Source organism: Schistocerca gregaria, chromosome 6 (genome assembly GCF_023897955.1).
Source record: "Schistocerca gregaria isolate iqSchGreg1 chromosome 6, iqSchGreg1.2, whole genome shotgun sequence".
Classification (NCBI taxonomy): Eukaryota; Metazoa; Arthropoda; class Insecta; order Orthoptera; family Acrididae; genus Schistocerca; species Schistocerca gregaria.
Window position 1 is genome coordinate 416,956,911 of NC_064925.1, and position 14,509 is coordinate 416,971,419.

The following is a 14,509-nucleotide window of genomic DNA, read 5'->3' on the forward strand; positions in this document are numbered from 1 at the left end:
TTTGAGCTACTTTACACGATGCCACAAACCCGAAAGTATACGTCTATTTTTGTTTTTCGTGTCGACAATTTGTGCATCAGACGGCCTCCGATCGTAGGATTGGCCCCTCCTTGTAAGAAGCAGGGTAAACGATAAACGTACGATGTGCCTCCATCGTAGTATTTCGTATCTCAGTTCGGGATCTCGACGCCAGTATCAGTCCGGCCGCTGATCCTCCGGGCGCTCTTGAGATAGCGAGCTGAGGAGGAGGCGGTAAACAGGCGTTGCGAGATAAGGACGCGCCGGCAGCGCCGGAGCCCGCCAGCTAACTGGCTGCACACACCTGGACGCTAACTCGCGCTCCGCGCCGCGCTTCCTGCTGACTGGCAGTCGCACGACGCGCCTCCGCCCGGCCACATCAGCGGCGCGCCATGGCCAGGTACTGTGCACGCTCGCCTGTACTGCGCAAGCGCGTCCGCCTGCTCGCAGCGGGGCAGCCACGGCTTCACACGCGGTCATTAGTGCAGTGGAACGAATTTCTGGCTCGGTGGTGGTGCTGGGAATGCATTCCAATAAGAATAAACAAGTGACTATCTTCCGGCTTGGAATTGCAGCTTTTTGATTTGACTTTCGCAGATTTGACATGTGCGATTCTCCGTAACAAGTTTTAGCAATTTACCGTTTGGCGCTAAATGTAACCATACTAAACTACACACGTACATCGATATTACTTGTTTGTGTGTGTGTGTGAAACCTTATAGGACTTAACTGCTAAGGTCATCAGTCCCTAAGCTTACACACTACTTAACCTAAATTATCCTAAGGACAAACACACACACACACACCCATGCCCGAAGGACGACTCGAACCTCCGCCGGGATCAGCCGCACACTCCATGACTGCAGCGCCGTAGGCCGCTCGGCTAATCCCGCGCGGCGATATTACTTGTTTCGCGACGACTGTATTGAAATTCGTCGAGTGACAGTAGAAAACAGTAACGAAATTGCTGACTGCCGATTTTAAGTGTGTATCCACGTGTTTCGTGGAAAAGTGTACGCAACATTTATTTCCCTGCTCGCAAAGAAAGATGGATAACTGTGACAGTAGCGTTTCGGTCCCGTAATGCGGTTACCAGTGGGTTTTACGACACCTTTGCTCTGTGTCTCTTGTACGGACAAAGAGTTAAACGACAGAAATGCGCATTAGGTTACATAAAACATCAGGTTTATATAACGGCAGAGATATATTCTAACGACGACTTGTGTTCCACAGAAGTCTGATGATTTTTGACATTTGCAACACTTGATAACGGTCTAAGTCTGAAATCTGGATCGTGTAATTAAGTCATGTGGAGATTACATCTTTCCAGAAGTCTGATAAGAAATTTTAAAACGTACATATAGTTACAAATATATATTACAGATTTAACTATTCGGATTTTTTTCCTTTCGTTGTACTGTGAAACCTTTCTTTTTGTCAAAGGTACTCTAACGCATCTCGATTTTCGCTTTATTACTTAACCATAGTAAAATTTACGATTGCGGTTGACGCCAATTCGAGGTTCCGGCCAATCTGGTTTTGACAGTATAGGATGTAAAACAGAGCACTTTGTACTTATTTTGTATGTGACATTCCATTGGAGACCTTATAATGTAATTAACTAACGCATAAACAATAAATTATGACTTCCTTAATAAAATATGGAATAAAAATATTTACGATGGTTTAATAACAATTCAACATTTTCACTCTTTAGTGTTCTATGGTTAATCCAGTAGAATAGTCTGGAACTGTTTGAAACAACACTTGAAACTCTGTAATGTACGTCTATACATACCTTATTGTTTGACATAGTTAGAATGGAGAAATCCAAAAACATTCTGTGATGTCGTATCAGAACACGAATGAGAATATCATTCCAAGATTTGTTTATCTAAGTTGCTAGTGAACTAGTCTAACACAAATTATGAATTTCATTTTGACTACACTGTCAGTTGATTTTTGTTTACTTTATAAAGCTATGCATTTAGAAAAACCTTGATGGTCAAGATTGCAATTATATTTCATTTTATTACTAGTTTCGTCCTCAGCTCAAAACAACATATATTCATTAGTGTACAACTACCAAACCGCCGGATGAATCGTCATAATTTGTATCAGCAAGATATCTTGTTGTACAAACGAATCGAACAAAGACGGAAATTATCCCACAGTAATAGGTCGTCATGTGTAACACTCACAGACATAATCACGCAGTTTACATCTGTGAGTTTACATGAAGAGCCATAGCACTCTTCTCAACCCAGGAGGTTACGTTATGTTTAGAGCATACGGTGCACGTAAGTAGTCATTTAAACTGTGTCCATGTAAAATTTGTTATTTAGAAAGAAGATGTTATGTCGTTGTTTTTTGAAAAAGGGGAAAAAAGAAAACAAGGCCGATTAAACAAGTTTATTTTGACCGATGAGGAATCATTCTTTAGCCAAGAAGATGTTCGAATGCTCCCCGTTACTTCTGGGGTTACAACTTGTAGATTCACAGACATCATCAATTTTAAAGATGGTGTCTGTAACTTAATCTATTAACAAACAAACTAAGTTCACCAATTTAATGGTACAGCAAAGTAATTAGAGCTATAATATTTTTGATTTGGAAACGAGAGTAAATAAAACACAATTCATGCCATAGTTTAGGTCTTCGTTGTCCATAAAACTTTTTTTGAACCAGATAAATTTGATTTCTTATTCTTGTTGATCCAAAACGGATTTCGAGGGACGCTATTCGCCCAAAAGACAATAAACAGAAATAGTAATAAGATCGACACTGTTGTTTCTATTCACCCCTTTCTGCATGTGAATGGAAACATTAATTTTTTTCAGTTATAAAAGTATGAGGAAGGTCCCAAAACTAATTAGCCTATAAGTTTAAAGTTAGGCACATGATACATTATTTCACATAATTTTGATTTTCATATTTCTTTTTAAAATTATCATTTTTTTCTTTGGAAATTGGAATCTGTTTCTATTCACCCCATTTTACGGTACCAACAGAATACAAGCCCGTCTTCCGACATCTCACAAGATACCTGAGTCGGCTTTACACTGACAATAAGTCAATGTAAATTGTCCACATCTGACCAACAGCTTCATAGGAATTATATCACAAGATCATTGGCTTCCTATTAATGTTAAATGCCTATCACTTGTCTTCGTAATGCACGTTCCGTCATGATGACTCAAGCTACGCTCGTACGTCATCTGTTATTGCCGATATACATTTTAGCATTTTAAATGTCGTTATTCTTTAAATTTGATTCGAGCTTGTAAGAAAGTAAATTTGGCCTATAGTTACTCAAAAAATCTTTCAAGAGTCGTCTAAGAAGAAGTCTACGGAAATAACCTCACTATATTTTCGGCATGAAACTCCTGCAAAGTGTAATTGTTAGGTGAGGGGTTGTTCATGGCGGTCACATTCATGATATGCCACGTTAACCGTTCATGTTTCATTAGAGTTTAGTACTTAGAAGAGTTGAAAGGGGAGTCTAAACAATAGAGGCAACGAAATAGACGAACTGGAGCTACCATTCTGAACATTGGCAACTAACTCTAGTAACACTGTAATTCTGTCAAAGACAGCAAAGGACTTGGAAGAGCAGCTGAACGAAATGGACAGTGTCTTGAAAGAAGGATATAATATGAAAATCAACAAAATCAAAACGAGGATAATGGAATGTATTCGAATTAAGTCGGGTGATGCTGAGGGAATTAGATTAGGAAGTGAGACACTAAAGTAGTAAAGAAGTTTTGCTATTTGGCGAGCAAAATAACTGATGATGGTCGAAGTAGAGAGGATATAAAATGTAGACTGGCAATGGCAAGGAAAGCGTTTCTGAAGAAGAGAAATTTGTTAACATCGATTATAGATTTAAGTGTCAGGAAGTCGTTTCTGAAAGTATTTGTATGGAGTGTAGCCATGAATGGAAGTGAAACGTGGAATATAAATAGTTTAGACAAGAAGAGAATAGGGGCTTTCGAAATGTCGTGCTACAGAAGACTGCTGAAGATTAGATGGGTAGATCACATAACTAACGAGGAGGTACTGAACTGAATTGGGGAGAAGAGGAGTTTGTGGCACAACTTGACTAGAAGAAGGGATCGGTTGGCAGGACATGTTCTGAGGCATCAAGGGATCACCAGTTTAGTACTGGACGGCAGCGTGGAGGTTAAAAATTGTAGAGGGAGACCAAGAGATGAATACACTAAGTAGATTCAGAAGGATGTAGGTTGCAGTAGGTACTGGGAGATAAAGAAGCTTGCACAGGATACAGAAGCATGGAAAGCTGCATCAAACCAGTCTCAGAACTGAAGACCACAACAACACTGCATAAGAGCTACATTTGTTACAGAGAACAGATCTATAATAATAATAATGGCGTGTGACGAGGGCCTCCCGTCGGGTAGAACGCTCGCCTGGTGCAAGTCTTTCGATTTGACGCCACTTCGGCGACTTGAGCGTCGATGGGGATCTCCGATCCAGGCGGGTTGGAAAGCGTGGATAGTGCGTTTGAGGTACGAGTATTTAATATAAACTGATTGATACTTTTCAGTTCTTTCGATTTGATAATTGTTTAAATAGACAATCTTTTAGCTGCTGATCGATTTTTTTTTAATAACCCCGCACAGAACGAAAAGTTTGCGTATGCTTCTGTCAGCACTTATGCGGTGCAGTCATACTAATGTGACAACCGCCATTTTCGACGCCAACGTGCAATAACTACTCACAGACGGAGGTGGAAGCACTAAAGGTAGGAGGGTATATCAAGCGTGTCTGGGTGATGCGCTGTACAGTCGTTGTAATGTGCAAGCGGCCGGTACGAGTATCTGGCGTTCAGAAGGACATCCTCTCTGGCTTTCAGGCCAAGGTTGGAAGCATTTCCCAACCGGAAAGTTTGTAAACTCTTCGCGTGCCGCCCTGGTTAAAATATACCATGCATGTTAAAATGGCGCTACTGAAAACAGGCGGCGAGGCAAGTGTGGTGTACAAAGCGCCACAGATAAAGGGAGAGGTGTATGGGGGAGCAGACGTGCAACATTCTCCCGATTTGATAATTGGTTCAGCAGAACATTTTACACTGTCGATCCACAGACGGCAGGTGGCAACACCAGCAGCGGACCGGGGACAAGCCACAGTAGTGCAGTCTTGTAATGCTGAAACGGAGCGATTTATCTGCCGTCCGAAAGAGCATAATCATTTGCTTTCGGGCCAATGGCGGAAACATTTTCCAAACGGATAAATCTGTAAACTGTTCGCATGCCGCCATGGTGCTGCATGACAAAATAGCGCTATCCAAATCAGGCGCAGAGGTAACTGAGGTGCGCCACGGGCCATAGATTGTCAAATGTATAACGGCGGCTGCGGAGATGTGTTGAGCAACTGACCACCTGGATGTACCAAAGGACTGCCAACAACGTCTCCTCAACGAGCGTACAGCGAACGTTGCTACGCACACAGGCGCCTGTTCCTTTCACCCAACCTGACTGCTGCTCGTCGGATACGAAGGCTGGAATTTGCACGCCAGTAGAGCAACTGGGCGCCCCTGAGTGGTGACAGGTGACCTTCTCCGACGAATCACGTTACATGCTCCATCGGACAGATAGCCGTTGGGTCGCCGGAAGGTTCCAGGCCGGGGGAGAGCATGACGGCGTGGGGAATATTTTCGTGGCGTTCCCTGAGTGATCCGGTCACTGCAGAAAGCACAGTGGACTAACACAAGCACGCATCTGTCATTGGAGATTACGTCCACCCCTACATACAGTTTGGTTCTCCTCGGCTCGACGAAACCTACAATCAGGACAAAGCAACATGTCACACAGCTGCATGGGTCGAAGAGCACCAGAATAACTTTACCTACGTCCTGGCCTCCAAACTCCCCAGATTCAAACCCAATCGACAATCTGTGGGGTCACTTCGATTGGATTTTTACTGGCATGGATCCTCAGCCGAGAAATCTAGCGCAGCTGACCGTAGCATTGGAATCAGCAAGGCTCCACATCCTCGCGGGTACCCAGATTAAAACTGTGTGCGAGACCGAGACTCGAACTCGGGACCTTTGCCTTTCGCGGGCAAGCGCTCTACCAAGCACCACTCACGATCCGTCATCACAGCTTCAATTCTGCTAGAAACTCGTCTCCTACCTTCCAAACTTCACAGAAGCTCTCCTGCGAACCGAGTTCGAGGCTCGGCCTTCCACATAGTTTTAATCTGTCAGGAAGTTTCACTCCCCTCTTAGGCCAAAACAGGCAAGTGTTTTGAAAAGGGGTTACAGTACGAATATCAATAAAAGTAAAACACGGCTAGAGCAGCAAGATAGCTCAATATGGCCGTATTAGAGAATCGGTAGCTAGAAAATCGTATCTGTAAAAGAGAAGTATTTTAACATCTAACATAAATTTAAGTGTTTTTGAAGTCTTTTCTGAAAGTATTTGTCGGGAGTGTAACGTCGTATGGAGTGAAACGTAGACGAAAAGCAGTGTCGTAGAAGCAAGCTTTTGAAATGTAGTGCCATAAAAGAATACGGAAGATTAGGTGGCTATCTCGGTTAACTAATCAAATTTGGTGTGGCGGGGGAGTGAGTGGCGCAGACATTTATGGCACAACTTGACTAAAAGAAGGGATGGATTGATAGGGCGCATGCGAAGACATCAGGGAATAATCAGTTAGGAATGAAGGGGATTGTGGGAAGTTAAAATTGGATATAGCTTCACTAAAGTATGCAGTTTCAATTGGATGTTTGCTGAATTAGTTATGGGGTGATAGGCTAGCGTGGAGAGCCGCATCAGACATTTATCATCAGACTGAAGATTACAACAACAGCAACATTAACAACACAGTGTTACTGCAAGTAACATTATTTCTTTTACAATCACTAATGTTGCAAATAAACACCAAGGCTACTACATCATTAAAATTAACAAACGTATTGTTTTCATAGATTTAGAGCTGACGGCCAGAAGTTCAATCTGCAAAAATCGTGGCATAGTCGGGCTCTCATTTTGTGAGGTATTCTACGAAAGACAAATTGTTATCCTTCGTTTTCCCTGCGTATTTTGAAGTATTCTGGTCATATCAGTTGGTTCGCGTTACAAAGCATTGATCTTCGCCATAAGGCAAACACACATCTGATACAGAGGAACAGCCGTGTATTTGCGTTATTGATTTTGTTAACATTAAATGACCCACCGGCAGCAAGTCCATTAGACACATATTTGTATAACGCTTAACATCAAAGCAGAGATAACATAGAAAATGTAGCTGCGATTCCTCGTTGTCCAATGATTAGCAGATGAATTGCTCTTCTCAACTGCCAATATTTGCCTCGTTTTATTAGATGAGTGTGAAGGTAGTAAACTACGATAGCTTACTCACATTTCAAACTGCAAACTATTTAGTATGTTTACTTTAAGCTATCAAATTAAGTTACACGCTTTTGCAGCTCATATCACTAACACTTTTCGAACGATGCTACAATATAAATAGTGTACCTAAGGTGACGTTTCGAAGTGAATGTCCGATTACTTTCTAAATATATCTGTATACCTCTGTTGGATAGTCACTTCGGAAGATGACCGTGGGCTAATGTACAGTCTGACAGACAGCTGTGGAAAGTTGAAAACTTCAAAGGCAGCAACCGAAACCTACATTCTTTTAGGTAAAGTCTGCAGATTACATTTCGGCATAGTCTCCTTTTACGCCAATGCACTGTAAGCCGACTATCTCTCCTGTCGGTAGCCCAAGATACTATTTCCTGAATTAGACCAACGAAGTAACTATGTAAATAACACATATTCATTGCCTTAGTTCTAAAACACTATTAACATTAATAACGCTCCGCATTCTGAGTGTTTGCCTTTCTGAGTCTCGGTGTGGACAAGGGGTAGTCAATCTTTTTACCTACGGCCACCTTTGTATCTCCGTTACTAGTAAAAGTAGCACACACCTACCAGTTCCACAGTAAAAGTGACTTGTTGTTGTTGTTGTTGTTGTTGTTGTTGTTGTTGTTGTTGTGGTCTTCAGTCCTGAAACTGGGTTGATGCATCTCTCCATGCTACTCTATCCTGTGCAAGCTTCTTCATCTCCCAGTACCTACTGCATCCTACATCCTTCTGAATCTGCTTAGTGTAGTCATCTCTTGGTCTCCCTCTACGATTTTTACCCTCCACACTGCCCTCCAATACTAACTTGGTGATCCCTTGATGCCTCAGAACATGTCCTACCAACCGATTCCTTCTTTGGTCAAGTTGTGCCACAAACTTCTCTTCTCCCCAATCCGATTCAATACTTCCTCATTAGTTATGTGATCTACCCATCTAATCTTCAGCATCCCTCTGTAGCACCACATTTCGAAAGCTTCTATTCTCTTCTTCTCCAAACTATTTATCGTCCATGATTCACTTCCATACATAGCTATACTCCATACAAATACTTTCAGAAATGACTTCCCGACACTTAAATCTATACTCGATGTTAACAAACTTCTCTTCTTCAGAAACGCTTTTCTTGCCATTGCCAGTCTACATTTTATATCCTCTCTACTTCGACCACCATCAGTTATTTTGCTCCCCAAATAGCAAAACACCTTTACTGCTTTAAGTGTCTCACTTCCTAATCTAATTCAATCAGCCTCACCCGACTTAATTCGACTACATTCCATTATCCTCGTTTTGCTTTTGTTGATGGTCATCTTATATCCTCCTTTCAAGACACTATCCATTCCGTTCAACTGCTCTTCCAAGTCCTTTGCTGTCTCTGACAGAATTACGATGTCATCGGCGAACCTCAAAGTTTTTATTTCATCTCCATGGACTTTAATACATACTCCGAATTTTTCTTTTGTTTCCTTCACTGCTTGCTCAATATACAGATTGAATAACATCGGGGATAGACTACAGCCCTGTCTCACTCCCTTCCCCACCACTGCTTCCCTTTCATGTCCCTCGACTCTTATACCTGCCATCTGGTTTCTGTACAAATTGTAAATAGCCTTTCGCTCCCTGTATTTTACCCCTGCCACCTGCAGAATTTTAAAGAGAGTATTCCAGTCAACATTGTCAAAAGCTTTCTCTAAGTCTACAAATGCTAGAAACGTAGGTTTGCCCTTCCTTAATCTAGCTTCTAAGATAAGTCGTAGGGTCAGTATTGCCTCGCGTGTTCCAACATTTCTACGGAATCCAAACTGATCTTCCCCGAGGTCGGCTTCTACTAGTTTTTCCATTCGTCTGTAAAGAACTCGCGTTAGTATTTTGCAGCTGTGACTTATTAAACTGATAGTTCTGTAATTTTCACATCTGTCAACACCTGCTTTCTTTGGGATTGGAATTATTATATTCTTCTTGAAGTCTGAGGGTATTTCGCCTGTCTCATACATCTTGCTCACCAGATGGTAGAGTTTTGTCAGGACTGGCTCTCCCAAGGCCGTCAGTAGTTCCAATGGAATGTTGTCTACTCCAGGGGCCTTGTTTCGACTCAGGTCTTTCAGTGCTCTGTCAAACTCTTCACGCAGTATCGTATCTCCCATTTCATCTTCATCTACATTCTCTTCCATTTCCGTAATATTGTCCTCAAGTACATCGCCCTTGTATAGACCCTCTATATACTCCTTCCACCTCTCTGCTTTCCCTTCTTTGGTTAGAACTGGGTTTCCATCTGAGCTCTTAATATTCATACAAGTGGTCCTCTTTTCTCCAAAGGCCTCTTTAATTTTCCTGTAGGTTGTATCTATCTTACACCTAGTGAGATAAGCCTCTGCATCCTTACATTTGTCCTCTAGCCATCCCTGCTTAGCCATTTTGCACTTCCTGTCGATGTCATTTTTGAGATGTTTGTAATCCTTTTTGCCTGCTTCATTTGCTGCATTTTTATATTTTCTCCTTTCATCAATTAAATTCAATATTTCTTCTGTTATCCAAGGATTTCTACTAGCCCTCGTCTTTTTACCTACTTGATCCTCTGCTGCCTTCACTACTTCATCCCTCAAAGCTACCCATTCTTCTTCTATTGTATTTCTTTCCCCCATTCCTGTCAATTGCTCCCTTATGCTCTCCTTGAAACTCCGTAAAACCTCTGGTTCTTTTAGTTTATCCAGGTCCCATCTCCTTAAATTCCCACCTTTTTGCAGTTTCTTCAGTTTTAATCTACAGGTCATAACCAACAGATTGTGGTCAGAGTCCACATCTGCCCCTGGAAATGTCTTACAATTTAAAACCTGGTTCCTAAATCTCTGTCTTACCATTATATAATCTATCTGATACCTTTTAGTTTCTGCAGGGTTCTTCCATGTATACAGCCTTCTTTTATGATTCTTGAACCAAGTGTTACCTATGATTAAGTTGTGCTCTGTGCAAAATTCTACCAGGCGGCTTCCTCTTTCATTTCTTTGCCCCAGTCCATATTCACCTACTACGTTTCCTTCTCTCCCTTTTCCTACTACCGAATTCCAGTCACCCATGACTATTAAATTTTCGTCACCCTTCACTATCTGAATAATTTCTTTTATTTGATCATACATTTCTTCAATTTCTTCGTCATCTACAGAGATAGTTGGCATATAAACTTGTACTACTGTAGTAGGTGTGGGCTTCGGATCTATCTTGGCCACAATAATGCGTTCACTATGTTGTTTGTAGTAGCTTACCCGCATTCCTATTTTCCTATTCATTATTAAACCTACTCCTGCATTACCCCTATTTGATTTTGTGTTTATAACCCTGTAGTCACCTGACCAGCAGTCTTGTTCCTTCTGCCACCGAACTTCACTAATTCCCACTATATCTAACTTTAACCTATCCATTTCCCTTTTTAAATTTTCTAACCTACCTGCCCGATTAAGGGATCTGGCATTCCACGCTCCAACCCGTAGAACGCCAGTTTTCTTTCTCCTGATAACGACATCCTCTTGAGTAGTCCCCGCCCGGAGATCCGAATGGGGGACTATTTTACCTCCGGAATATTTTACCCAAGAGGATGCCATCATCATTTTATCATACAGTAAAGCTGCATGCCCTCGGGAAAAATTACGGCTGTAGTTTCCCCTTGCTTTCAGCCGTTCGCAGTACCAGCACAGCAAGGCTATTTTGGTTATTGTTACAAGGCCAGATCAGTCAATCATCCACTCTGTTGCCTCTGCAACTACTGAAAAGGCTGCTGCCCCTCTTCAGGAACCACACGTTTGTCTGGCCTCTCAACAGATACCCCTCCGTTGTGGTTGCACCTACGGTACGGCTATCTGTATCGCTGAGGCACGCAAGCCCCCCCACCAGCGGCAAGGTCCATGGTTCATGGGGAAAAAGAACTTTTACTTCCTAAAATTTATAAACCAGAGATATAGCAAGATAAGTACCTAATACTAATCGCTTACAGGTTCTTCATTTCAAAATTTTACCATAAACTATACAATTTTTTTTCATTCTTACCGCCTACCGCCCACCATAAAGCTCGAAAGTCCACTAGAGGGGTTGGGGTCCAGGTCGACTTCCACTGGTCTAGACCATTCAACTGTTAGAGGATTTTCCAAGTTTTGTAGTTACCAAGTAAAATTAGGAGTGTATTCTCCAGGTTTCTATGAGACAGCACAAGTCTGCGGACTTGCATCGTAACAAAGCGCCTAAAATGAAACTGGTTAGCTTCGAAATTGGTAGCGTGAAAAATTAATTCCAATGATACAGTTAAGGGACAACAAACCACATTTATTGAAAAAAATCAATATTGAACACCTTATTTCTCTGAACTTCACGCCAATAAGGACGAAAGAAGACCATATTTAACTTGGGTCCTTCCGGATAACAGAAACGACGTAGCTGCGGATTTTCCCGAACTGTCACAACCGCTAGACATAGAAAATATGACTTATGGTAGATCCTACAATCTAATCTTCTTCGTAACTATCTTAACACTATGCCACCAACTTCCAACTCTGTAATAATGCAGAACATGCCATCCTTCAGATTTTTCCAGGTACGGCTGAAAATGTATTCAACTAAAATTCTTACAGCTGCGCACGTCTGTTCTTAACGTATATCCCAAGATAAATCTATAAAACTCGCAGTTAGTTGCAGTGTGAATTGCGTGTTGTTTTTGTTTTAAACGTAATGGAATTAACGAATCCAATATCAGTCATTTTGAAGCGCTGAAGAGCCGATTATTCGGAGCATATTTCAAATTTACGATAAGAGGATTAATGTACGGCGAAATGACAGTCAGAGAAGGGAGACTGTTGATAAACTAATCCAGGATCGTACATTATATTAAACAGATTATTCGCTGAAGGCCGTGATAAGAAAGTGGAAACCGTTTGTTTGTAAAAAATTCAGAGTGTTACCTATTCACGCGCCTGGCTAGTTTTCCATCTATCAGCAGCTCGCAAAATTTCTATTGCAGTAGAATAGAAACACCTTTTCAGGTGAAGTATTTGCAAGCAGATGGTTTCCTCGAAATAAGAATTTTAAGCCATACTAAGAATTAAGATTAACGTTTGTCCACGGAAAGAGACGAAAATGTGTTCTTTCCTATTATTTTTAAAGAAAAGATCTCTGCAAATTAGTTGTGAATATCCATTGCATGTCCCTAACAGACGCACCTTCTTACTTTAATTTGCCAGAAGTATTGTTAGTCAGTGACTTCTAGCGAGCCATTTAGAAAAGAATATTGCTGAAGATCACATGTTTCTTGTTTCTCTTTACATTATAAAGAACGAAGCTAACTCAAATTTTGCGTAACTCTTTTGAATCTAAATAATAACTGTCTTTAATTTGTTTCTTGATCTTTCTTTCTATAACTTCTAAAAGGACTTCTTTTGATACAAACAGAAAGCAGGTATTTCTAGTGATAAATCCTCCTGACTGTTTGAGTGGCATGGCAACCAGTATGGATGAATGATACACATTAAGAACACTTGAATATTTTACGTATAACAGAGGTAGAAGATACCTAAGACAAAAAAAAAACAGACCAAGAAACGTAAGTGATAGACTAAGTAAATAGTCCTCAGCGTTACTGTGAGTTACTTTATATTTATCAGTCTAGCGTATGAGAAGTGACATAATAATAAATGTTAAGAACACAAAACAACTTTCATGCTTCAGAAAATGAGCAAAGTGTAGAAGTAATCATTTAATGATAAAAGTATCTTAGAGCGGTTTTGTGGAAATGATACATCATGCTAAATACAGTAACTAATTGACTATAATGGTTGGTTTGATTGCAAAACAGTTCAAGTGTTGCAAAATGTATACATTACGCTGACTATTTTTACTAACGACTAATCGTCAGAAAACGATTCTCACCCAAGAAACCTCCTGAAACTGCTCGTTGTTGGAGTTGTCATTTCATTCTGTTATTAAAGATAACGAGTATCACCAGTCTGGTAAGTTAGGTGTTGTAGTGTCTCGTAGTACTAGAGAAACATTCTCCTCCTGTCATGTGTAAAAATGCCTTCACTGTCATCGTAATCTAAGCTACTTCCATCTTGATAGTTTTGCCAGGTAAAATAAATGCATAAATAAATAAATAATTTCGAGCAGTGTTCTCAGTTGTGTCTGTGGAACAATACTACTTCTCTCGTCAGAACTTCTCACACAATATTCAAAACATATTGCATTGCAAAGAATATTTTGTGCCTGTATTTGAACAATTAATTATGCGTGCTTAATGTTTCACATCATTCCTGAATCCAAGATGAAATTAAGCAAAAAATTATCGTTTTACTTTGTATTTTCTCGAATAAATTTGAATCTGTTTTTGGTATGACGAATATAATTTTCTTTTGTATTGGATACACTACCATTACTCGTATATTGTTCTACACCTCAGACCTCATTTATTGAAGTCATAACTATGTATTCGAAGCTTCCATTCGGAAATGTGCAGTTAACCGAGCTCTATGATACACAGATAATTAGCAATTTTGTCCTCTTTGTGGTTCACACTGCAATATGAATTATGTGTCATCAGCATTACGTGTTCTATGATGTATTCCTGCAGGTAGGAAACAATAGGACATTCTTCAGAGTTTCAAAATTACGAAACTAAGTAATAGGCTAGATCGATAATGAGTTTAGGTGTTTAGGTGCCGCAGTTTTGTCCCTGTGAGGATTGGGTAATATGTGATTAGACGTAGTTTCCTGCAAATGCATGGGCAGCGCGACGAGACAACAGAGATTCCGGACACTCTACTGAAGAGCATTGAGGCATCCTTCCTGCAGTTGTAGAGGCGGAACATCCGGCGTTTGTGCGCGCGTTGCGTCAGAGATGACGTCGCCCTCCACGCTCCGCGAACGACATTGAGGCAACGGCGCGTCACCGACCTGCCGTAAACACACGCCCACGCACTTCGCGATCGCCAAGAGACTTCTCGAAGCTGTTTGTACAAACAAAGACGACAACCTGGCTCCAACACATATCGCTAAATATCTATGGTGATAAAATCAGTGACATTTGAGTACATACGGACGCTCACCAATAGTCACTCTATACGCAT

At 41.0% G+C, this 14,509-nt stretch overlaps 1 protein-coding gene across 1 annotated transcript in view; it reads left to right on the forward strand.

The window, feature by feature from the left end:
* The first annotated feature begins 336 nt into the window (after positions 1 to 336).
* LOC126277967 (mucin-4-like) overlaps positions 337 to 14,509 on the forward strand; it is a 201,480-nt gene continuing 187,307 nt past the window's right edge. Inside the window, exon 1 of the mRNA XM_049977620.1 lies at positions 337 to 418. Within this exon, the coding sequence (XP_049833577.1) occupies positions 411 to 418 (8 nt within the window). The 5' untranslated portion in view covers positions 337 to 410. The remainder of the gene's footprint in view (positions 419 to 14,509) is intronic.